At 36.2% G+C, this 27,248-nt stretch overlaps 1 protein-coding gene across 1 annotated transcript in view; it reads left to right on the top strand.

Annotated features, from left to right (window-relative positions):
- The window catches only part of RIMS2 (regulating synaptic membrane exocytosis 2), a 444,540-nt gene that overhangs the window by 168,426 nt on the left and 248,866 nt on the right, over positions 1-27,248 (top strand). The window contains exon 4 of the mRNA XM_059490825.1: positions 21,114-22,039. Within this exon, the coding sequence (XP_059346808.1) occupies positions 21,114-22,039 (926 nt within the window). The remainder of the gene's footprint in view (positions 1-21,113; positions 22,040-27,248) is intronic.

The following is a 27,248-nucleotide window of genomic DNA, read 5'->3' as shown; positions in this document are numbered from 1 at the left end:
TTCCAGGCCAGGCTGGATGTGGCTCTGAGCAACCTGGTCTGGTGGAAGGTGTCCCTGCTATGGCAGGGGGATTGGAACTAGAAGATCTTCAAGATCTCTTACCCCAAAATTTCAGTGTTGCTGTGGAATGCTCCCTGTTCTAGCAGTAAATAACCTGCTTGTATAATTTTTATTTCTCAGTGAAAACACGAGCAAAAGGAGACCAAGATGCACAGGGGTTCTATTAAACAAATTATTTTAATATTTTTTAATTTCATGTAATGAAAAGTTATATAATCATTGGCAGAGTATTAAACAACATCCAGATCAGGTATGACTACATGTCAGACTTGTTTAGTTTTAGATCAATATGCCATTCATCACAATTCATGATGCAGAAGCTGCATCACACATACCTCACCTACACAGTCTGAAAGTTAAGAATGGGATTTTTTTTCCCTTGTACTCTGGTCCTAGTAAAACTTGCTTTTCTTATAAGCTTATTTTTGTATCTTAGAACATGGCTTTTCTATTTCTATTTTTCTTGTTTTCTTACATTATTGATTTGTTTTTATTTGTTTAGGATTTTGTTTGGTTGGGATAGTTTAATGCTTTTGGCTTCAGTTTGGATTCTTCTCTTTTGACATTGTAAGTCTACAGTGTAGAAGTCTATCTTGTCTGGTCTTCCTTTAGAAGGAGATAATAAGCAGGTCTAGAAAAAAAATCATCTCTTCCTATGAAAGAGATGAAATTTAGATTCTCTAAGTGCCATTTCTTTCTAGTTAGTTTAAGGAACTGACAGATGACTTAAGGAGCTTGCTCTGGAGTGCCTAAACTACTGGTTCTTTCCAACAAGGTAAAATCACCTGGTCCCTTGGGTCTGGAGTTTCTTTTTTTCCTTTTGTTTTATGAAAATTTTCATTCTTTTTAATGTAAAATGGTCACTAGTTCTATTGAAAACAACATTGATAATGTTTTTAGGTTGCTTTCCTTCTGGATTTTCAATTGAGTCTTAATGATGATGGTGATGATTTCTAGTTTGGACATCTTAACATGTAAAGATCAATATCAGGCAAAACTTTCAATTTAATTTTGAAGTTTTGGAAACTGCCCATGTAAATGAATGATTCTTCTTTTTTTTTTTTTTTTTTTTTTTTTTCTCCTCACAAAACATCATCCAAAAGAGATGTAGATATCAGCTCTTAGCCATGACAGCTATGGTAGTTCATTCAGACCCTACACAATGTGGTAAAATGCAACAGGTTCATAAAAGTTAACTCTAGCTAGAAGGTTGTTTCCCTTGGCTCTCTTTATAGTCAAGGGAAAGGGTTTTGAGTGGATCATTGAGAGAACCTAAACTAAACTTAGTTTTCTGTTCTGAATTGCCCATTGGAAACTTCTGCCTCCCTCTGCCCTGTAGTGGGGAGCTGGGAGAGCAGATTCTCAGGTGTGACTGTGTCAGAATATCCCCAGGTAAGCGCACAGGGAGGGGCTCCAGTGCTCTGGAAGCATTACAGGCATTGTACATCCTTTGAGGGGTTTGTTGGGAATTAAGGTTCTTGTCCCATATTTTATAGAGGGAGTGAACCACAGGCTATTTTCTTTGCATCCTTAAAAGCAGTATCACACTGTAGCATGTCAGATGGAGTAAAATCTGTTAATTCCAGGGTGAAATATACTAGATTTCATTTTTATTTTAAGATACAGAATGATAGGGGTTTGGGTGCATATGTTGTTTAGTTTTCTAGTTCTGATTTTTTTCTGTATACTCTGAATTACAGATAGGGGCTTTCAAATATGCATACACACACTCGTTACCTGACAGATCAAATTTTATTGCTGTTGAATGCAGCAAAAATATATTTATTGAATTTAATGACTTTTATCTGATGTGATCTTTGTATAGTCTTAATAATGTTAGCCATAGTATTTATTCTTTTTTAATAGATAAACATGATTTACTAAAATACCATTATATAGGTACCTCAAAGTAAAAGAAAAAAATATAATTCCTGTGTATTTCTGATGTCATTTGGTAGTGAAATAGAAATTAAATTATTTTAAACTCTTAGGGATAACAGGATGAATGCAACATAAGGCTCAATGTGCAAAATGGTCCAGAAAATCACTCCTTCTTTGTTAGCAATACTGAAATTTAATGTACCTTTGACAGCATCAGTTTTATGTTCAAGTTTAAAATTGTAGTGAATTTGACAAGAAAGATTTTGCTTGTGACTAACCCTTTCATCACTTTTATGGTACAGGTTTATGAAACCCCGAGTTATAAGCTTTCGGTGATGCTTCCCTGTAGTTAATTTTAAACAAGCTTACAGAAGGAAATTCAGCATTTCCCCCCTTCTTAAGTATTTTGTTTTGGGAAGTCACTCTGTCTAGAATACAACACAGTGAATCACTGGGTGATTTGGTATTTTGGGGCAGGGATTTTTTGTTTGCTTGGCGGTTTTCTGGTTTTGTTTATTTGTTTGTTTTTTACTATTTTAGTGAATTATTTTTAAGGAACATGAACATGCTGGAACTTGAGTTTTTACTTTCTGAACTGGATTGCAGGTTTTCTTAAAACACTTCTCTCTGGCATTAATATGGACATTTGTGGGATAGTATTCCTCTATAAAGGCTTATAGGTATGCTGCTCATTTTGGCAGAATTGCATGAGTCATTTTTAGATGGACTTGGAGCATCTAGACTCTGCATATCAGGTTACTGTTGGTGAGTCAGCAAAAATGAGTTGCTGATGACCTGTCATTTGCCAAAGAGAGCAGATGTCAATGCCTGTGGTTCCCAGAGGCATCCTGTGCCCGTGGAGGCATGGTGCTTCCTCCCTGCTCCCACTGGGCATCTCCCAGCTGGATCCTGCAGCGGCCGAGCCGCGGGACCACGCCTCAGCCTCTCGGTGCTCGTAGGGAGCAGGGTGTGATCACTCTGATGGCCTTAGGACTCCATGCTGGGTGCCTGAGGTGTCTGTGCACCAAAGCCATTCGTCTCGCACAACTCCAGTTACTGTAAGGTAAGGAATTATTCTCTCTTTTGTTCTTCTTTTCTCTCTTCCCATGGTTATTCCCACAAACAGGCAAACTGATTAAGGCTCTATGTGTGCTTTAAAGGGCTTATCTGAAAAAATGATGGCTGCCAAAGCTCTCTGTAAAACTAATTTTGAATTGGTTTCTTTTAGCCTTTAGTTTTAAAAATAAACTACCAAAAAGTCTGCCTCTTCCCGTGAAATTTTATGGATCTCTCTTATCTGCAGTGACTAAATGATGAGTAGATAAATGAAATTTTTATTGCATACACAGGTGGAAGAACTGAGTATGCTTTCAAATATCCAGAGCTGTTGCATAATATTTGGTGACTCACAGAAGAGTAAAGATAATAGTTTTTAAAAGATTTCAGTCTCCTTTTGGGGTTTTAAATTCTATGGTCTTCTTATGTTTTTTGTAATATAACGCTTCTAAATAAGTGACTCAGAACCTTAATTATTGTAGATATTTCTTCTCTTTTGTTGTCTGCTCTTTGGAAAATAAACCAAAATCAGACTGCTTATGTATTACTGTATATTTTCCTCTGATGATTTTGTTTTCACTGACTTTCTCTAAGAATTCTTCTGAAAATTTCTGTTTGTACAGGGCACAGAATTCTCTCAGAAAGCCATTTCTGATTAGATTCTTCTGTTTCTTCATCATGTAATCACATTTCTTAAACACAGCCACAAATGTAAACTGAGACACATCACTTTTATGGTTTATTCAGTAGACTGCATTGCATATTTTGAATTTGTTAGCTATGTCCTGTTATTAAAGGAGCCTGTAAAGGAACGTGTCTTTGTGATACTAGTGTGCAGTTACATTTTATATATTCAGTGACCCAATATTTTGTAGCATTTCGTATGAGCCATAAGAGAGAATGAACAAAGCCTAAGTGCATGAGTCATTATTTGCTGAAAGGATTTTTTATTGCAATTTTTATTGTGCCTCTCAGAGTGAACATGTTTTTTGTTTTGCAGGGATTAAAGGTTTTTTCTAGTGAATATCAGAATGAATGTGCAGTTCTCTTCTTTTGCTGCTCTTTCAACTGGAAAGTACAATACAACCCCAGCATGTACCCTCCAGTAGAAAAAGCATGGAGTTTTAGAGAATATTTAGAGACTAAATACTATGGTGATTTTTAGAAACTGTCTGGAAAAAATCCTAACCCTTTAAAGGCTCAAAAAATACATGCATTAGCAGAACAGAAAATCACCTTGACACTATGCCAGTTGCTTTATATAATTATCTCATTGTATAATTAATACTGGGGAAAGATAGGTAAAAGTAGTTAAATACTTAATGCCAGAGGGATGGACATTTTAATAATGTATTAATGCATTTATTGTAAAAAATAATTTTGATTCTGAATATAATAGAAAAATATATAGAAAAATATAATTTACTTGTATTTTAATATATTTTCTATTCTAAGCTGATAATAAAAATGGTTCAACCTCATTGTCTTGGAAGCAAGGGATGCTATGGATTTAAAAAGATGTGATGTATAGAAACCTGAAGTTAATGAATTCACTGAAGTATGATTTTCAAGAGAGAAAATACATGTAAAAATTTCCAGGGCTTTCTTACTCTGAGGAGCATACTTCAGGGGCATGTTGAACCTTGATAACTGAGAAATTTCCATACAAATGTCTTTGGAAAAGTGACAAATGTAGGTGCAATACTCCAAAGTAGATAAAGAAGCATCTCTCCCTCTCACATTTTTGATCCAGCAGTCATTTTATATCTTGTATAATGTCCCCCTTAGATCCCGAGAAGAAAAACAGCTGCAGTTTTAACTACAACAGCATAACGTGTGTAATTTTACTGTCCTTTGTTTCAAAATGTTTTAGAAGCACTGGTAAATTGTTTTCTATTTCAGAAGTAATGGAATCTGGAATTTAGGAAAAAAGATTTGAATTATAAAGACATTTACTTGCTGCGTTTGGTTTTGTGTTCATTATGAAAACATAACAGAAATATCTCTTTTACTCTGTTTTATCTGATCAGAGGGCGGTAAAATAGCAATATTATGATTTATATAAAAGTATAAATCTTAATCTACACAAAGTGGTCCAGAGAGTTCATAAACATGCACTTATTCAATGTTTTGATGTTAGCTGTTTAAGCCCTGAAAACTGGTTTACGGTGAAACCAAACTGTCTGATGGAATTGTCAACACTCTGCTGGTTAAAAGATTTGAAACTTTATTAAACTTATGGCATGATTGCCCATTGTCTCAGCCAGCTTTCATCATCCTGACAGAGCTCTGGACGTCTTTTAAAAATTGACAATATCTGTTGTGCCTGGAATTGCAATTCAAGTTATGTCTACTTGGACATCTCTGTCTTTCCAAAGTCAGGCTTCCCACCAATACTTACTTTTAGCCACTTACAATAAAGGCTGAGGTTATCCATATAGAAATTTTTTCCCCCTGATATTGTGCTTTCCATCAGAAAATCTAACCTAGTATGAGATTTTTTAAAATGGACTATTTTTCCAGATGTAGAGGGTTTGGACTCTAGAGGATGCCACGTTTTTGTTAATAGTGATATCAACAGGAGATGATCACACTCGACAAATGTCAGATTAAGCTTTGTTAAGATGCATCGTTTTGAATTTCAACCAATACTTTTTTTTGGTCTTATTTTTATCACAACCAAAAGAAGGAGAAAATGAAAAGTTTTAGTAAAGTCAAGTACAATAAACCATCCAATGACAGATGGAATAATTATTTCCTGTTGCCAGCCCTCCTTTTTTAAAAGTTCTGTTTTAAATATTGTTGAAATATCTTGAATTCTCTAGATATGACTGACTAAGTGGACTTGATTTCATAACTTACATTTTAAATAGGCTTTGAAGCTTACTGGCTGCTGATAGTTGTCCTGACTGAATAAATTTTGTGTTATTAACCACCACTACAATATGTGTGACAGGAACATCAGCTTTCAAGGAGTAGGTGACTAATTCTTCAAAGATGAGACAATGCATGTTCTGCAGTCACAGAAAATTGCTAGTGATCCTAGAGTAGTTTTTACTCTTTAGTATAATAAAGTCTTAAAAAATATTTTTTAAAGCAGTAGTCTGGATAAAAGAAAAATTTTTGTTTCAACCAGTCACTATTAAGATAAATTTTTTATACTGAATATTCACAAAGAATGTTTAGAGTTATTAATGTTTTTCTATATTAAAGTTTTTTTGAGAGGAAAAAATGGTCTGGTCAATAGTCAGGACTTTTTATTTTAAAGACCATGTCTTTAAACAGTTTTTTGCTTAGATTTCTGACGTTCACAGTGCTATTTGGCTGAGTGTTATGGACCAGCTATAAAGAGGTTTTAAATCCCCTACAGCATTTCTACTGAGATAAAAGTAATAAGAGGAAAATAGTTTTTCTGGTGAAGATTATCTGTCTTAATGTAATGGTTTTGGGAAAAGTAAGGAAATATGGACTGAGATACTAGGCATTTTTGAGAATCTCAGACTACTTGCTGTATTAAATTTGTTGATATCAGAACCACTAAATAGGCCTCCAAAAGTAATGAAGAGAATGCCATTTACAGTAGGTGCAGATTATGGTGCACACGCTCTTTGGCTTCTCTTCCTATTTCTTTTTCTACAGCCTCCTCTTTGAAGTTGTGCAGATGTATTCTTCCCTCTTTGTTCTTTCTCTCCATTTCTTCTTGTGCTGAAGGCATTGAGGAGTAATCTGTGGTCTTGTTCTGGCAGCACAGTAGCTTGTGAAGATTGAGACATATATTCTTATACTTTACATTTTCCATCTAAATTCCAAATAAAGGTTTTATATTTGCCATGGACTTACTACTTTTTGATCCATTACTGAAGTAACAAATTCAGAAGAATCAAGTGTTACTTCCAATCAGAGTGTGTGTGTGTTGATGTTCTATGCATCTTGGTTTCCATACAGGAGCATATGGGCAATGAGCATTGAAACTCCCTCATACAGTTGCAGCATTGGAGGCTTTGCTTAAGTGTTGTGATTTCACCTAAATTGCATTCATGGCTGGGCACCACTCTGCACAATATTGAATAGGAATAGTGAAGATAGAGTGTTAAATAATTTTAGCTGTAAGAGTAATTGCTAGAAATTGGAGAGTAATTGTACAATTATTCCTCAGTGTACTAGTTACTGTAGTATAATCACACAGGTTGCCTCAAACCAAGAATTCTGGGAGTTTTCTAATTTAAATTGCTGATTTTAATCTTTCTATTTGCTTATTATCCACTTCTTATATGAATGTGTTTCAGTTTTATCCCCCATGATGATCTTGAATCATTGCTTGAAAAAAGCCTGCATATTCCTGTTCATATGAGGGGATACCATTCAGTCCCATGCCTGTTTTTTTGTTGCCTACCTCAGAAAGGGGTGTCATAAAAGATGACCCAGAAAGACAGTAGGATTTGTCAGAAAAATGGTCTGAAGAGAAATGCTTAAAAATATATTTTGTTGAAAGGCCTGATTTGGAAATAGATTCTCTGATGGAAGAGAATTGATTCACTGCACTGCATCTGAAACCTCATTTTTTACCCCTTTGTAAAAAATGGTGTAAGATCATAGAGGTCCTGGATCCCTTGTGTTGGTAATGTTGTGGTTTAACCAAGGTCACAAGATACTTTTGATGGCAAAGAACAAGAATATATGTGGATTCAGGAAGGCTAACTAAAATATGAAAAGTGTGTCCATATAAAGTGGATTTCTTTGAATTAACTCTTTTGCCACCTGGCATTGTGTGCCTCAGTATGCCAGTGAACTACTGGACATAAAAAGAATTGGAAAGTTTAAAAAATGCATGAGCAGAAAACAAGTTTTGCAATACAATATGTGTTCAGGTTGTGTTGCTGGAAGAGACCTATATTTGGGTCTTGGGCACCAAAACAAATGAACTTCTGTGTTAGAATATTTGGAGTATTTATGTCTTGGTGTGGTATATGAAATCAGCATAATTATTGTTAGACAACAGGTAGCTTGACAGCAGAGGGGATCAGGAAAGGAAATCAAGTCTGACTTGAAGCTCCCTTTAATAGTCAACGAGCTTAAGAAAGAAGTTCAGGGGATTAATTGTCACTTGATCTTTGGATGTAATATATATTAAAAACCCCCTCTTAAGCTGGGGCTTGAGCTTGGTCATGGAATCACGCTATACCACTGCTTTTTCACATGCCGTCATCAAAATTACCTGTTGTTGTTCACTTCTGAAGGCTATTTATGTGAGCATTTCTGTTGGGGTTCCTAGTGCTGGTATATTTATCCTAACTTTAGTCATGCAGTTGTTCCTATTTTTTATAAGATAATTGCCACAGAGACATTTTCGGGCACCTGCAAGCTTGCCATAAACAATGAAATATGGAGACTTGTACTCCTTCTTGTTAAACTCTATCATGGAGATTTACTGAAAATTAGAGTTTGTGAGTATATATCATAAGGACCTTAGGGATCTTGAATTCTTAATCTTGGCCACCCCCATATTTTTTAAGAGACAAAGGGCTGGTTTTTTATGTGTGTGTGCTTTGTTTGCCCTTTTTCTTTTAAGGTGAGGAGTAAATTATTATCATCTTGTTGCTAGTTTAAGGCTGATTAGGACATAAGTTTCTCAGTTAACTCCCTACTTTCCTTTGAGTTGATAGACAAGAAGGTGCCCTTGGGAAGAAATCCTGTCCTATTCCAGACCCGAAGATTCTTTGGGGCAATATCCATTCCAACAAGGAAGAATAAGGGACAAATCATTCCTAATCATATAAAGCCTAACAAAATTATATTGGAAAACTTGGCAGTGGGAATGATAAGAAACATTTGAAAGCAGGAATATTTCTGAGCATGTCTTTAGGTAACTAAATAAAAAAGAGTATCACGATTTGTTCCTGCACAGGTATTTAGCCTGTACTTACACTGAGCAAGTTATAGCTCCTGTAGAATGTACAACTCTCCTTCTTGTTTCTAGCTGGCATTATTATTACAGAGGATGAAATGACAGAAACTTATCAGATTAGAAATATCCTGGTTTGTATTTTATTTTGTGTCTGTCTTTCAAGGCACTGTTTTTTATTTTTTGATTTCTGTAGGCAGTATTTGAAAAGCTGTAGTCTCAATTTACTGTTCTTGGGTTTTTTTTTCCCAAATCACTATTAATGACAATTTCATTACCTTTTTGAGTACAACTTCCTTAGATTAAGAATTTACCTTAATGAGATCCTTTGCCTATTGTACCAACTGGTGATCAATACTGATTGCAACACATACACCTTCCATATAAAATAATTAATGCAAGCATTTTTTTCCACTTCACTGAAATGCTTATGCCTATGTTTGTTTGTAGCTTCCCTGTATTTTTAAGATAATAGCAGTTCCCAGTCCAGGTTCTTGCAGGATTTACAGGCCCCTGTGGTAGTCCCTCTGTTTATACATAATTTGCATAAAATGCCAATCATATAATTGACTTTATTAAAATCTTTCATGATTTTATTTTTTGTGATAAATAGATCCATTATCTTTGAAAATCCAAAACAAAATCTTCCAGGTTCTTGCACAAGTTAAAGGCTCTTTTTCAAATCCAGAGTTTTTGAAGAAAACATTATACCATTTGCAGTCAGTGAGACAACGTGGCCCTTCTAATGTTAGGTTGACCTGACCTGAAAATGTTGAGAAAGAGAGAAAACAGAATTTTGCATTAAGTTGAATTAGGATGAATTGCATAATTGCCCACTTTTGCCCGTCTTGCAAAGTCCTCAGGTATTTTGCTGTACTAGCCTGTGGGTCTCAATCTTTGATGATTCTTGACAAACGTTGTTCATAGTGTCTGCTAAAATGTTGAATCTTTGGCTATGAAAGAGTTTTTCATGTTAAGTTTCTGTCTTGCAGAAATGTGTATTATTCCTAATGGCTTTAGAAGTTTGACTTTTTTTTCGTATTTCAGTGTAAAAAATTTCCACTTGACATTACCTTAATGTTGAAGCAGAGTAGGTGAATCTGCCTTGGCACTTGTCTCTGGAGGTCTCTGGGTATGTTGCACTGGGAGGAACTATCCTCTCCCAACTAATGCTGGTGCAGTGTAACTTTGTTGTGGAACAGACATCACAAGGCACAAGAGCAGTGCAGAATAAACAATCAGCCAGGCAGGGCACTCTTACATCATAAAACATAAATAAAGTTCTTCCTCTTAGCTTAAAGGAATGAGGAAGAGAAAATACGTCATAATATTTCTCTATTTTTGAAACAAAATTTGTGTTTCAATATTGTATTTTTCTAACATTGAATAGAAAATGCTTCTGTATCAAAAATATCAGCTTTTACCCTTCACTCTATTGATCAGCAGCTGCAGCTGAGGTCTTCACTCACAGTCAGTTTCTAATATGTTATTGAAAATATTGAAACTAGTCAAAAAAAGCAAAAAGGGGCCAAAGAAGTGATGTCCACAGCCACTACCCCAGTGATATATTTCAGTCCACTTTTCACAAAAACTTGACCTTAGAAAATCTCTTCTTTTCTATGAGGAATTGATGATAATTCTCTTAAGAATTTCCCTGTATTTTAAGTGGTTTTTATATGCTGCAAGAACATTCTAACATGGCTATAACTATTCACTTATTCTCCTCTGCCTCTCCCTTCACCCTCTACTCCAAATTTCTATGTATTTATGAATCAAACTCAATTCCAACAGAGTAGTGTTGGTTTTTCTCACCTTGCTACAAGACTTACAGCAGTAGGGAAATGGCCAGCTAGTGGAAATGTAGTAGTTCTTCAGGTTGTGCTTTTAATAGCATATAATCCAATAATCATCCAAAATAATCAGATTCATTGTTTTGGGATATATCTCTCTAATGATAACGGTAAATGAGCTTGGTGCCACTGTAAGGCCAAATATAAGGATTTTAATTTAATTTTTTTATTCCTTGTCAGCAAAGTTTCATTTATATCTGGAATTAATCTCATTTCTGTAAAAGTATCCAGGAAGAATGAAATCAAACTACTTGATCATGGTTTCTCTTCTCTCTTTTTTATATATGAATCTATTAATATTGTAACTATTTTGTGTTAGTTCACCTCAATATGCATTTCAAAATTACTATATACCATGAAATATTCTTTGCTAATTGTAAAAGTCAGATCTGTCCAACTATCCATTTCTACTGTTTAAATTACAGTAACTAAATTACTGAAACTTGATTGTGATTTTCTGCTCTGTCAACTCAAGCATCTCGAATAATTTTTATAGCCTGGCTCCCCAGCCTGTTATCCAGTTGATCTTATTCTTGAAAAGTGCTTCAGTGAGCAAACATTTAACCTTTCGTGCTCGGGTCAACAATGAAAGTAAAGTTTAACTTAAAACATACTTCTGGTCCCTAAAATCTGACAATAACAGTAATTCTGTAATTGATGGAAAAAGTGGCCACTGTTATGTCAAAAATCTGCGAATAGCACAGTCTGAACTTCAGTCATAATTTCATCACTCGACTTTGTAGGATCCTGCTGGAAACAAGTTTATTGGGTAAAGCAGATAATGTTGGTGACAGGAACTGTAAAACATGAATGAGTTGGGCTGTTTATATATACATGAAGTTACAAAATGAGTATTCATTTCTCCTGTGGAATATAAAAAGCTGTCATCTTATTTTAGAAGTAAAACTAGAGTAACTAAGTCTACCTTCGTTGCAGTAGAATGTAGAATACATCCATGGACTTGTTTATGTTACAAGATGAAGTTTATTTTAGTTGTTTCATTTTAAATTGCTTTAGATTTCCACACGTTTCTTTGTTTCTTGGAAGAAACATAGTCAACATTTCAGTGAATTTTATTCAGTGCTATTTTGTTGCTAGTAGTTCTATAAAGACTATTCAGTATTGTTTTGCTTCCTGCTAGAAGTGGTTGCTATTTTCCTCTATGTGGTCTGTACTGGTGTCATGTTAACTGAGTGCCACCTTTTTGTATAGAAGTTGCTAAGATGCCATGTTACCCTTTTCATTTCCAAGTGTTCACTTCCACACACTTTCTAGAGTACTTAGTGATTTTCCATATGGATTTTTGCAAGCATCCATGAATATATTTTCTTTTCAGAAGGCTTTGTATTGAGCCTCTTTAGGGAAGGCTTGCTCTAGTGCAGACATCTCTAACAGATGATAAGAGAATAAAAGGGAGGAATATCCTGAGCTGGTCTCAGCACTGCAGAAAAACAAATTAATGCTGGTAGAAATATCTACATCAGAGATCTGATCTGACTATCTAAGGATGTCTCTTTGACCTGTTGATGTTTCAAAAACCAGGCTGTTATTATCCCCTGTGAGGTTGTTACTACATGGTAGCGCGATGGGAAATTTTTCAGATAGTGTCTCTGAAAACCCGGCAACACAGACATGATTTCCATCCTAACCTCCTGCCTGAGGGGCTCTGAACTGAAGGGGCTCTGTCTAGGCAGCCATAATCATTTGATCCTGAACATTTTGGTGAATAACAGCTGTGGATTGTGAGCCCACTGCTTAAACTACTGTGGAGAAAGTTCTTTTGCTTAAAAAACATTGTAAAATCATGTCCTAACAACACATAACACAGATGCTATAGTTTTTACAGAAATACAACTTAATTTCACCTAAACTTGTGGTCTGCTTCTATGATAGACTTAGGTGCTTCTTTAAAATACAGACATTTAATCTCGTCTCAGCAGTATGTTGAGAATTACAGTTGAACCAGAAATTTAAAGTTTTATGTACCAAGGTAATTTCCAAGAGTTATTTAATGCACTTGTCTCATTCCATAGTGGTCCAGCTGATGTTCCCTAGCAGGAACACATTTACCCTGACATCTTGGTCTTGGAGAAGCTGGTGCAGACAGCCCATCATTCACTGATGAGCCACCACTGATCAAATTCACAAGATTTAATAACGGGTCTTTACCTCCCATTACTGAGGCAACTGGACATTTTTACAGCGGTTATTTTATGCTTGCTCTTTTATGGAGGCATCAAAACAGCTCAGTATGATCTATTTCATCTCTTCCAGACTGAAATATGAATCACAGAGATATTTTAAGACTTATGTTCATTGTATGATATCATATTTATATTTTAATTGTGGACACAATGAAGATAGAGAGAAAGAACAGAATATGTACCGACTCAAGTTCATTAGCAAAGTTAGTTTTAAAAGTTCAACAGTCCAAAATAGCCTCCAGATGTTATTAGGAAAAACAATTCTCAAGTGACAGTTCATGTCACTGATATTTTCTTAGTTTGGTCATTATTGAAATAGCTTTAATTTTTATGTAATGGTAATAATGCCCACACAATAATGGAGTGTTTATTTGAAAGAAAATTCTCCTTGTCATCAAACTTAAAGATTTCCTTTGAAGAACCAGGATACTTCCAGCTGCTGGTAAAAGCACCTGCTGAACAATCCTTGGGGTAAGAAACTGAAACGCTTAGATTAGATTTCAAAATTAGATGAAATTATGTATAGATTAAGTCTATTATAATATATTCTCTATGATGGCTGAACAAATAAACTTTGATGGCAGAATGCTTTCCTTGGAATCTGAACTCTTATTGAGGTGAAGAAAATCTAGATTTCTTCTAAGTCTTTAGTTTTTCCATGTCATGCTACTTTGTCATGACTTAAATATATTGCAGTCAGATTTGGTTGGTGCTTTATAATAAACATAATGTATTCATAAGCTAGTTTGCATAGGTAGGAAATGCTGTGGAAAACTGTACAAAAATGTATTTATAATATATTTAAGGCAAATGAAGATATGCATTTGCTTTCTATTATTTTCACATTTTCAACATATTTTTAATGTGAGTTTTGATGACTGTTTTTCATTGATTTTCACTGTTTTTTTTAACTGCGTAAGAAAAACGTTTTCAGTTTTACAGTATGGGCAACACATCAGACTGGAATACATGCCACAACCATTTTAGCCTAATAGTTGAAAATTATGCCAAAATTTGACTTCTTACTAAAACTAAAACTTCAAACTAAAAGTATGATAATACATAACTTTATTGAAGACCTAGAACATAAAGAAAATGCTGGAACTAATATCACAAAATATGAAATACTGGACCTGCCAAATTTGAAAAATAGTTTAAATGAAATGTCCTGACCAGCATGTACATTTGTAGGCAATAGTACTGTAGCAAGGCACTAATCAGCTAAATACCATAATCCTCCTTATAGGGTAAATTCTTACTTGACCTCCAGCTATATACAGCACATGATAACAGCATTAAACTATAACACTCCCCTCATGCTCTCAATAGCTTCCCATTGGGTCAGCTCTCTGACTTGCATTGCTGTTGTTGCAGACACTGAACTTTATTTTTTTCCTGGATGCCTTATATTTTATAAGCACATTTTGGGGGCAGGGAAGGGTTTGCAAAATACATGCCTAAAAAATTGTGTCTCGAAATGAAGAGGCTGTTTGTGTGATTTCACTGAACCTAGAGGATTAAATGAAAGCGCTAGCGAGAGCAGAAATTGATGTATTCTCATGAACCCGAGGCTTCCAACTACCCAGATGTGCAGTGGCTGATCAAAAGGTAAAGCAGGGAAGAAAGATACCGAATGTGTTGTGTGAAAACAATGTCTCTGCTCAGCATTTCTTGTTCTTCTAGGGGGATGATTAGGGAGATTTTTTTTTACTTTTAGTAAAAAAACTCAGTGGAAGTACTGAAAAACTTTTTCTTGTGCTTCAAGTATATGCAAATATTATCTTTAAAAAATCTTTTGCTACTCTATAATTTAGTTTCTTAAATTGTATTCTAATTTCTGTGATAAAAATAATTCTTGAAACATTATATTTATCTTAATAAAAATAGTATATGTAGAATTTTGAAATGTTCTTTTATTTTATATTATTTGTACTTTTTAGTAACAGTTCAGTATTATATTTACTCATTCTTATGTTAGTGTTTTTGTGACCTACTATTCTTTTAATACCCTGTGTTTTAAAGTAATTTAAATCCTGCTGTTAGACAGATGTTAATTGATTCCACCCTTCTGCAAATGGTTTCTGTAGTGTCAGTACTGATGCAGATAACAAGAATGCCCATTCCTACCAATTCTTGAAAACTAATCAATTTGCTCTTTATTATAGTTTTGATTATTATTTTCTTTGGGACAAAATTTTTACTGAAAGAAAAGGTGCAATATTGCTTGTTTATCTATTAAGTGGAAATAATTAGCAAAATATTAATTTTGAAAATGTTCAGAAGTAGAAATAATGAAAAATCTTGGCATGTTTAACCTATTTTTAAGAGGTAAGCATTCTTCAATATATCTGAAAGAACACTCAGTAAAATATTGTTGCTTTATTTCTCAGCTTGCAGTTCTCTAAAATAACATTATATGATTTAAGAGCTGCTAAATACTCAGGCAAAATAAAGGAGGACAAAATAATTTCTAATGTTAGTCCAGTTTTCCTATCTCTGTTGTTTTTTATTTAAAGAAAAAAAAGTGAAACAAAAGTATTAGCTAAAAATTTGTAAATTAGCAATTGATACTTAAATCACCTCTTTTGTTCAGCAGTTTTTTCCATGTTGTAACTCTTTTCCTCATACAAATTGAAAGTAGCCCTGCTGCAATGCTGAATTTTTGACGAATTTCTTGTATAGAATAAAAATGTATTGTTTCATATGTCTGTGCAATCATGTCAAGTTCAAAGCAAAATTGTTATCAGTGGTGACTTTAATTATATTAACATTTTGTTACTGCAGATTTCCTTTCATTCTGTTGATACAAGCCTGCAGTCAGTGAATTCTTATTTTCAGATAAAATCTAATAGAGATCAACATCCGCTCTACCAATCTCATGCTTCAGGAAATTTATTGAATTGTAAACTTAATTCATATTCATTGTAAACTTAATTCATATTCTTTGGAGATATTTAGCTGGAATGTATTCTAATGTTTTTACGTATGGTTTCTATAAGGCAAAATTGCAAGGCATGGCTGAAATGAGGAAGGAAATATTGTCTCACATGAGCTTTACCTAGTGGACTCCTTAGATATGTGAGTGTTAGATGTACTTCAGAACAAATTTTGAAAACCATATTGGTCAAATGCAATACACACCTTTTCTATTTATCAAAGTAGGCTGTTTAAGTTAATTAACTTGTGAATTGTGCACTGGTTGCTTACATTCTTCATTTTTTGAGGGGTGAGAAACTAAGAATGGGGAACTGATAAATCATAAGTTTAATCTAGTATAAAACTAGACAGCATAGAGTAACTGTAAAGAGAGATCTTGGTGAAAACTGGAACTGCTTTGAACTAAAAAAAAAAACCATCTTTTTTCAACAAGGCAGCCATAGCTGCTTCGTAGAATGTGCAAAATGAATTCTCCTGCACAGTATGACTCAGCAGAGGCAGAAGTTACGAGGAGAATGAAGTTAAATCATTACCAGATAGCCTCTTAAAACCACTGCCAAAAAAATTGGAGATTTTTCAGTCTGGCAAAGGAGGTCTGTGGAGATGGTTTCCTAAATGAGAGAGTAGAACCCTCCCTGTGAAAGGCAGGCAGACTCTAAGCTGCACAGCAAGTTTTCTGGGCTCATTGCGCTCATGGGGCTTTGGGTGCAAGGTCCAGAGAGTGCCCAGCTCAGCTCCTGGGATCTGTGGGACAAGTGCTTTATCTGCTCCCTGTCACTGTTGTTTTAAACAAGTGTCCTGACTGTTGAATTCAACACATAGAAGTACAGAATTTCAAATAGTAGAAGAACTATTCTTAAACGATTGCTCAGGGGCCAACAAATGCACTTTTGCTGACAGAAGCCATACAGTAAAGGAGAAATGAAGCTGTGTTCAGGGTATGATGAGGTCTCTAACAAGAAGCTCTGTATCTTGAATGACTTTTGTGAAAAAGTTCTGGTGGCAAATGACAATTTTTTACCTTCTCTGAATTATTTTTCCACGTATTGAAGGGATCACATTTTGAGTTAAGCAAAATTACAATATATGCAGGAGAGATATTTTCAGTTTTAATTTTCCATTCAACTTTATTCCTTGATAATTTATAGGAAAGAGAGAACAAAATTTGAAAGTATTTTCTAGTAAATTATAATTAGGTCTTACAAGTAGATGGCCAGTATTCATTTCCAAGTAGCTGATGGCTCAGGCCCACTGAGAGCATTATTTAATTGACCCAAATTATCATTTTTTAATTGACCCAAAGCTTCTGATAAATCATACTCTTCAAGTAACTGCAGGTTGCTTCAGGTGGTCAAATATAACTTAAGAATTATATCTTCATGAAGGTTTTCTCCAGTTCAAATGTATATTTTGTTAGTCTGAGGAAAAGATCATTAGCAGGAGGGTCTGATATCTAGTTTTGACAGTGATATAATTACTTTACATATTACAATGTTTCTTAATGTCTCTGACTTCTGAATTGTGATGGAGACTTAATTTTTAAAATATCCTTTTCTACAATACATTTGGGTCAATTTTCTAAAAACCTAAATCAAAGCAAAAGAGTTTTTCTCTTTAAGGCAGAATCCAAGTGAATGTCAAAGAGTTTCAAGATATTTAGTTCCATTATGGAAATCACAGCCATCAAAGTTGAATAGCTGTCTTATATTCTTCTATGCTATATTTTAAGCCCTTGAGTTCTATTGTGATGTGGGGGAGTTGAATAATTTAACTTTATGAGCAGGAGTACAGATTACAGTCAAGCTATTTGCTTTTCCATAATATTAGTAATATCTGTAGTGCACTGCAAATAAAGTTTCCATCAGTGTAGGGTTATGGGTTGTGTATTAAAAGACCAAATGTCACGTATTGATAAATTACAGTAAAAATAAATACACAGTAATAAGTAGGAAAAAATAAGTTTCATATTCTGTATCTGAAAAAAACCCCCATTTATAGAATGTGCCTGACAAAGAGATTTTTGCAGTTTTTAAACCATAATAGAGATTTTATTTTATGGTTGTTTCAAACAAGTAGCAATCACAATGGCCTGGAGGATTTTTCAGAAAAGGTGTGGTAACCTTTCCAGAAAAGGTGGTAATCCTTCTGACAAGAGATATATAGTGCTTAGTTCAGCTGGCAGCTGGAGGGTGCATATCACACCCTTAAAGTTCACTTAGCTTTTAAGGTTCCAGGGAAGTCCTGGGAAGACAGGAGTAGTCATTTTCCATAGTGTATCCAGCTGGGGGTGCTTGATGGAAGGGTTTTATTAAGGTGTCCTTAGGGTAATTAATGGTGAGAAATGGCTTAGACAGATGAAGGTGAGTGAGAATTAGCTAGTGATCTGAAAATAGCAGCAGATTTTTAATAGTAGGGACAGGCCTTAAGTTTTCATCAGTACTAGTTGCCTCTTACTGTGATTTCATAATTCTGATTTGAAATGTATAGCATTCATTGTACAACTCTGTATATAGCAGATATTTTTAAAATTAAAAAATTGTTGAATGTTAAAGGGAGGCAAATTGTGCTGTGATATTCAGTAGAGAATGACAGACTTTAGTACTGAGGGTCTGGGGACTGTGGGGCAGGGTGAGCCCTCTCCTGCAGCAGGTTTCTGGCTGATCAGGTGTACAGTACAGTTAATTTATTTCTGATGGACAGTATTACAGCTTCTGGTTAATTCAGTAACTTCAGTAGTGAAGTAAGCTGACTTCAACAGGAATGAAATTAATTAGAAAGAGGGCCTGATGATGTCAGTCAACTTAGGCCAGGAATTCAATTAGCTACTTTTTTTCTGTTAGGCTGATTTCTCTGAAGAAAAGCACTATGTTTGCAGGTAAGTCCTTTTTCTTGCATGTGCCCTAGTAGTTGCCACACACAGGCCAGCCATGCAAAGCTTTTTCCTTCATTAAGGTTAGAGTAGATTGAGGACCCAGCTGCTCTTCACATAACTGTCAGCCATAGATGGTTTCCTATTTTTATATCTTAAATGGAGGAAGGAAAATTACTGTTTGTAGTAAATGTAGCACATGAGGTTAGAGAATGTTTGTATAAATGCCTAAAAATAAAATGCTAAATCGGCAAATTCTCCTCTCATTAACATAGAAAAAACAGGTGTACTTTTTAGTAAGTCTTGTGGCAGTTCATCTGATGATGTGTTTCCTTAACAGAAATACATTTTCCTCAGCAGCAAGTCTACAACAATATTTTCACTTGTACAGAAATCCATGTCATTTATGCCCCTCAGCCTCCCCCCCATGACATTATAGCTGTAATGTCATCAGAAGAGGATCGTATCCATATGAGGTTGCTGTGACACGGAGTGATATATTTATTTATTTTATGTATATATACACATGTGCATGTTTTTTGTATGTTTATATAATCTTCTACTTGTAGCTAAACCAATTCCTACTGCTGTGTTGTTTGTATTGCTGTAGATATAAGTGTGTAGAAGTTTAATACTGAAGCATGTGTACACTCAGGCTGCTCCAAGACACACATGAGATTTGTCAAACTAGAATCTGTATGGCTTTGTGTGTTGCACTGTTCATCATGGAGTTGATACCACAAACCATATGTTCTAGAGAATTTGAATGCTTTGGAGGATCAAATTGATGTAAACAATGCTGCTCTGAAGACACATGAAGGTTATATAGACTGAGTATAGACAGTGTGACTATTGGCAGTATAGTATGTGTACATTTCATGTGTACATGTATTTGTCTTGATTTTGCAATGAGATTCACATGGATTAATGCCTGTATCTGATGAATGCAGATTTTTCCTATATGAGGGACACAATCGGGGAGAGGAAGTTATGCACACTTTTGCTATAGCCATGACAGAATTTTTCAGGAATTGGGTAATTTTCTATTGGAACAATTTATTTTGGGATGTGGCATAATTTTTCATCATCTCAAGTACTTAAGTGAAAAATATTTATCTTCCTTAAAGCACTTCTGCATCTAATTGCTGTTGTCCTAATGAAGCTTCTATGTCTTTGCAAACTGCATTTGGGTAGTTGTGTTGTTCTAATTGTCCCTTCCTGTTGGCCATTCTGGTTTTAGCCTTCTGAAACTCTGTTCATGTTACATTAGAATTATTCAGGTTGAGTCCCCAGTAGCAGAGTCTGTAGAGATTTTGTAAAATGTACAGAAGTTATAATTTCTGCTGGAACTAACACACCTCTGTAACAACACAGATGGGATGTCTTAGCTCCACTGTAAGCAAATAGGCATTTGCATGATTCTTACAGAACTTGTCATGCTTCACACTAAGAGTTTCATTTTTGCAAGATTTAATTAGTTTCCTCATTTTTAGATGCCATTGCAAAGCTAAAGTACTTTACTATTTACAAGGCAATACTGGGTCCAAATCTTTCAAGCACAGTTTAATAATTCTGTATGGTACCTAAAACAGTACAGGATGCCAGTTTGCCAGACACCCCACAGGCCATGCACACTCTGCACTGACAGCTGTTGTTTTTTCTTGGTCAGCAGAGACTGCATTTCCTTCCTGGCTGTGAAAATAATGTTTTCTCTCCTATCAGATAGACAGAGGCAGCACTTTGAAACTCTTTCCCTTCACAGCAAAAAATGTGGTTTGTTTTCTGAGTTCAGGACTTCTGAGTTCATCTGATTTAGAAAAGTGCTGCCATTGAATCTTTGTCTGTTTTCTGCCCTTGGCACAAATTATAGTTTTGTGGGAACTGAAATGTGTGTTTTTGAGCAATAACAGCTGCTAAAAGAATAAACTAACTGAATGATTTTTCTAGCCCTAATTTTCATGGTGATTAAAAAACTCCATTGAAGACAAGTATATGGTCAAGTTATATTGCTGTAAAATGATTTAAAGGATTAAAAAATTTTGATACTTGTAAACCAGTCATGACTACAAAGTAGCCTAAGTATTTGTCTTCTATATTTTATAAAGTCACATCAGCGTTTTTCCTTCAAAGCTGTTTTTTATTCAAACTGCGCACTGTAAGCAGATTTATAGCATGACATCCTTTCTTTAATTTGGTACAGAAAATGTGGGAGCATATTCACAAAAAATGCAATGAATGGATTTTTTTTTTCCATCAGCTGGTCATTTTATCTTTTAACTAGCATTAACTGTATATTTGTGCTACATAAAATATTGACAGGATTCTCTTTCTGCTTTCTTGCCATGATTATTTAGGAAAAGAAGCCCTTCAATATCAAGAGAACAGAGCAGAAGATACGACCAAAGGGACGAGAGAGACGAATACTCGCAGTATGCTACATCAGACAGTGCGATGCCCAGGTCACCATCAGATTATTCAGATAGGCGGTCACAGCGTGGGCCCCAGTTGTACGAAGAGCCTGAACTGGGTGATTATAGAGATTCCAACAGGAGGAGCCGCAGGCGTTCCAAGGAGTATCCGGTAGAAGAAGAAGATGCGCAAAGCAGGGAAGAATATGAGAGGCAAAGGAGGGAAGAGGAATACCAGGCACGATACCGGAGTGATCCTAATTTGGCTCGTTATCCAGTCAAGCCGCAGCCATATGAGGAACAAATGCGTATCCACGCTGAAGTGTCCCGCGCACGACACGAACGCAGGCATAGCGATGTCTCGCTGGCGAATACAGAGCTGGATGATTCTCGGATGTCCATGCTCAGGATGGAACGGCCATCAAGACAAAGATCAGTGTCTGAGCGCAGGGCCGCCATGGAAAACCAACGTTCATACTCTATGGAAAGAACTCGAGAGGCTCAGGGACCAAGTCCCAATCGTCAGAGGACCACAAATCATAGCCCTCCTACACCTAGGAGGAGTCCAATTCCTCTGGAAAGACCAGACATGAGGCGCTCTGATTCTTTAAGGAAACAGCACCATTTGGATCCCAGTTCTGCTGTTCGGAAAACAAAGCGTGAAAAGATGGAGACCATGTTACGGAATGATTCGCTCAGCTCGGACCAGTCTGAATCCGTCAGACCTCCTCCACCAAAGCCCCATAAAACAAAAAAAGGAGGTAAAATGCGCCAGGTTTCATTAAGTAGCTCAGAAGAAGAACTGGCATCCACTCCAGAATATACAAGTTGTGATGATGTAGAGATTGAAAGTGAAAGTGTTAGTGAAAAAGGTAAGATTTCTAATTTTTTTATTGATTCACTATATAGATTTTATTTGGTTTCTACTGCTTTGGACATTTAGCTATTTAAAATGGTTGCAACCACACATCTCCAGCCCTTCACAGATGACTCAACTTTGTTGTGATGGGAATCGGGATTTTTTTTCTGATTTTGTGTTTCATTTACATAAATTTGATGATTTATGTGGAAAAGATCATCACAGCTCCTATAAGTATTTGGATTAGTTAAAGGAAAAAACATGCCTACTGAAAAACCTATCAATGAAATCTGCAAAATATCTAAAGCTGTGCTGTCATATAAGGCCACGGTTTCATGTTATTTAATACCAGATTTGTGTGCTCCTGGATCACAATGAGTGCATACTTGATCTGGATCAAGTGTGGGCGCATGACTGCGTTTTTGTTGAATTAACTGGAGCACATGATACAGCCCTTATGCCAGTTTCATGCTGTCTGCTGCAGGTTAAAGAATGTCTGATCTGCAAAAAGATCTGTGTATGTAAGGTTAACCCACTGAAGTTTTGAGACAAATTTAAAATTACTGATGTTGTTTACACCAATAGAGGTTTCTTTTCCTTGTGGTGCTATGATGAATTTTTATTTTAGTGCTTTTTAGAAGTAGTTTTGGAATTACTTTCAGAAAGAAAACTAAGATTGATTGAAATTACTTCCTAGCCTATAAAAGGATAATTTCTAATTAAATATGAAAGTATTGGGGACCATGAATTTAAACTCAATGAAATGAATATTATGAGTTCACTTACCTTCATGTATGTTGTTTTAAGCTTTTTTTGAGTTTTTATTCTTATACCAGTGAACCTTTGTTACTTCCTCTAAATGGTTATCTGCTGTTTTGGATTGTGAATAGAAAATTTACTACTATTTATTTTATTAAGTTGCTATCAAGTTGGTTCTGAAGCAAGTAATTAACTTGAGTAAGTGTAATAACTCTGAATTTTCATATGTCAATATCCACAACCATGGTCTGATAAGTAAGGATCAAGATTGTGTAGAATGGAAGGAATTTTCACTATGTCGAAGTAGACAGTTCCATGTACTTCTGTGAAACAGCTGTGCTGAAACCTTGACCCCCTTAGTGTTCCTGATGAGTAGAAAAGACTTATACCAACTTTATGGTGTTCATGATTTTGCTCTTTGAAGCAACCTTGAGAAAGATAGAACCAATCAATACAGGGGAAGTAGTAACAAAATGTTTATTTAATGCAATTCAGTGCAGGAAATGTATTATACAAGGTAATATAGACAATATATTTTTTGTACACATAACAAAGCATATACATTGAGGATTATAAAAGCGCAGAATCATTTAGGTTGGAAAAGATCTACAAGATTATTGATTTCCACTAATTTAGCACTTCCATGTCTTCTAACACATCAATAACCCTTGTGTCTGCTGCTGCACAGCTCTCTATCCCCTACCTCCATGGAGACAGCAGAATGAAGGACCCCACTGGCACAATGTCTCTCAGACACTGGAAGGGTGCTGCCTAATTTATCTGTAACAAGTCTGGTTTCATGCCTTTCCCCTTCAGACCTAGTTTAAAGCTCTGTCCATGAACCCTGCTAATGCCTGAGAAAAATCCTTTTTCTCTTTTGAGACAGGTGATCCCCATTTGTCATCAGCCGGTGTGGTGTCATGTAATGTAAACATGATCAAAACCCCACAAAATTCTGCTGGCTCAGAGTCAAATATTGGTCTGCTGGATCTCCCTCTCTTCCCTCCTCATTTCCTGCAACTGGGAGAATAGAGTAGAAGCCCACTTGTACTCCTGGTTCCTTAACCTGTCATCCTAAAGCACTGATGTCTCTCTTTGATTGCCCTTGGATTTCTTATTGCCACTTTTCTGCCCACCTGAAAAATCCATAACTGCTGAAGACCTTGCCTGGATAGGAGCCTTTCCCTTCATGTCTGGGTCTCAGGGATCCACTGGACTTTGACAAGAAGTGGGTCTCGTCTACATATTGGATCTTCTGCTCCTTTCAGATGAGAGTTTAGAACATCCTCTACAATTCTAACAATTCTAGGTTCTCTGTAATAAATTCTAGGTTCTTTGTCATCTTACAAAACTTACAGCTTTCACGTAAATAATTTTTCATTTTAGGTGTCAAAGAAAACATTCTTACTGATAACAATAGTAAATAATAATGACAATGTCGTGTCTGTCCTGTTTTCTGAGGGAATGAATGAAGCTAGATATTTGTTATACAAATTAATTTTAAAAAGTTGCAAAGATTTTGCAGGGAAAAAACATTCCTTACTATGCTTTGTTCATCTTGATTGAATTAGTGTAAGCACTTTTTAATGACATATAGAGTATAACTGTGTCAAAGTGGCCTAGTGGTGGCCTGCAGCTGGAACCAATGTGGAGAAAACCTTGGTTTTTCATAAAGGAGAAGAGCAACTGCTTGAACTGGGGAAGGATGTGACTGCTTTGAGTGTGTCTGCTCCCAGCCTGTGCTGGGGATCCTGAGCTGGGGGAAGGGACCATGCATAGCGCAGGAAGTCATTCCAGGAGTAACTCCTGTACTGGAACCAGAGCCAGCTGCGCCAGGCTCAGCAGCCCATGTCACGTAATCAAATAATATCTTCAGACCCTCCGACTTCTCCCCTGCTCTTTAACCCCTGGAGTGGCATTTTTTGCAAAGAGGGACTGGGACTCCTGTGCAAGAAATGTGGACCTGTCAGCATTGACATGAAGGGCTGGGATGGTGTTTGGTGGGATGAGATATGCTAAGACCACGGTCAGGAGCTGACACTGACAGGTGAGTTCATTCTTTAGAAACTCAGGAAACAACGCATGAGAACAGTGTTAAATGGACATAGCTGAGATTACAAATGAGTTTACCTGAAACATAGGTTGTGCCAGAATTAGACATATTTTTCAGAGTGAATTTTGTGCAGATCTTCATAGACATTGAAACTCTTTAGTGACATAACTGAGCACCAATTTAATAGATGGCCTCTGCCTTTTTCTGTGAATAGGATGAACAATCCTTTCCTATTGTGTTATTCAAATTTTTCTGAAACTAATAATATTTTCTCTGCATTATGTAAGAGACCCTTCTTCACTCTTGCTGTGAATACCAGGCTTCTGTAACTGCAAAGATGTCTCAATTTACAACACTTATTGCCAGTCCTGAGATCAGTGTAGCAGACAGTTCAAAGCTGTATCTCCATGACAGGACCTCCTGGCTGTCTTAGGAAATACACTTTGGAGGAAAAAAAGAAGTTGCCTCTATGTTTTGGACCAAAATATTAGGTATATTGCTATTTTCCCTAATAATGAAAGATCAAAATTGCTTAAAATTTTAGAGAAAAACAAGTATTGAAATGTCAATGTTTTTATGAAATCATGAATTTTAAATGGCTGTAAAATGCCACCTCCATCACTAAACCCAGGTATTATAATGACATTATAAATGTTCTAGACTGTTCAAATCACCAATTCTTTCCCAAAACCATCTCAGTTTACATGGTGTAGTTTGAAGGCTCTGAGAAATGTGACTTATAAAAAGAAAACAGTTGTGATGGTATTGTAGCAGAGTCAACTATGTCACCAACAGAGGTCCAAATAAAGCTATATGTATAAAACACAAGAACTATGAATTTTGTGTTGTGCAAGTCAGGCCAACCTTTCTACATTGATTGTCCAATTTAACTGTCTTCTATTGTGAGGGACAATTAGAGTACTTTTTTACCTTCATGTTCAGTTTGATGTTTTCCAGTGCAATTCTAAGGAGGAGGCCTTAAGGGGAGGTTTGAAAGGGCCCCCATAATTTGCGGGCTAGCATGAAGCAGATGTGAAGCAGAGTGGCTAATTCTGTGTGTCCACAGGCTTTACAGATAAATTTAGAAAATCAAACAGTACCATTGCCCTTGTGTTCCTTATGGCAATACTGTCACACCTGCAGTCTGCCAAAGGACCAATCTGAAGAGACTCAGGAAATCTTGTGATCCCTGGGGTTGTTTTACCCCCACTCAGAGGAAAGGCACGAGAGAGGCGACCTGTGCTGAAGCTGGGGTTCTGTCTGCACCTTCCCCAAACACTTGAGGGTCTTAAAAACAAGTCTTTACAAATCTCTCAAACTCTAGGGATTCAGCAAGAGACAATCTCTACATGGAAGAAGAGAATTCATTCAAGGAAATCTAGGTGTGTGATAGTTCTAAATATTGCCCTAATTTGTTCTAAATAGAAAGTAGGACATAGTAGACTCTCCAATGATGGTAAACAGTTCAGGCATACATGCAAACCATGCTCCCAGCACTTTTCAGAGCACCCTGTGAAAGGTATCTGTTTGCACAAATGGTGGCTGACATCTAATGTGGGTGGAATCTGTGGTGGGAAAGTGAAATGTGTTTGCGTTTTGTCAGTTCTTAAATTTAGTGTTTGCTTTCACTCTTATTTTATTAAAACATCATAGCTAGTTAGTTTTTATTGTCAAAGAAACTCATATGCATAGAAAGATAGAAATCTTTAGTTTGGAAGAGATCTTTGGGATAAAGTCCTACTGTTAACTTAAGAATGACAATGTCACCACTAAACCAGTGTCACATCCATGCCTTTTAAATACTTCCAGGGCTGCCCAGGGGACTAGTGAATCAGCTAGTCCCCTGGGCAGCCTGTTCCTGTTCTAGTGTTTGATAACCCTTTCAGTGAAGAATTTTTTTCCTTATATCCAGTCTAAATTTCCCCTGCCACATCATGAGGCCTCTTCTCTCCTTTCTGTTGCTTGTTACTTTGCAGAAGAGTCCCACGCCGACGTGGCTACAACTCCTCTCAGGTAGTTGTAGAGGGTGATAAGGTACCCCCTGAGCCTCCTTTTCTCCAGGCTAAACACCCCCATCTCTCTCAGCTCCTCTTCACAGGACTTGTGCTCCAGACCCTTCACCAGCTTTGTTACCCTTCTCTGGACTCGCTCCAGCCCTTCCATGTCTGTCTTGTAGTGAGGTGCCCCAAACCAAACCCAGTATTTAAAGTGCAGCCTCACCAATGCTGAGTACCAGAGGCTGATCACTGCCCTGGTCCTGCTGGCCACCCTTTTGCTGATACCAGCCAGGATGTGACTCGCCTTCCTAGTCATCCAGGCATGCTGCCAGCTCATATTCAGCCAGCTGTTTACCAACCCCCTAACAAAACATGTGGATAGACTCGAGCAAACTTAAAACATTGAAGATCCG

The sequence above is a fragment of the Ammospiza nelsoni genome, chromosome 1 (genome assembly GCF_027579445.1).
Source record: "Ammospiza nelsoni isolate bAmmNel1 chromosome 1, bAmmNel1.pri, whole genome shotgun sequence".
NCBI lineage: Eukaryota > Metazoa > Chordata > Aves > Passeriformes > Passerellidae > Ammospiza > Ammospiza nelsoni.
This window is presented reverse-complemented; position numbering and strand designations above follow the sequence as displayed.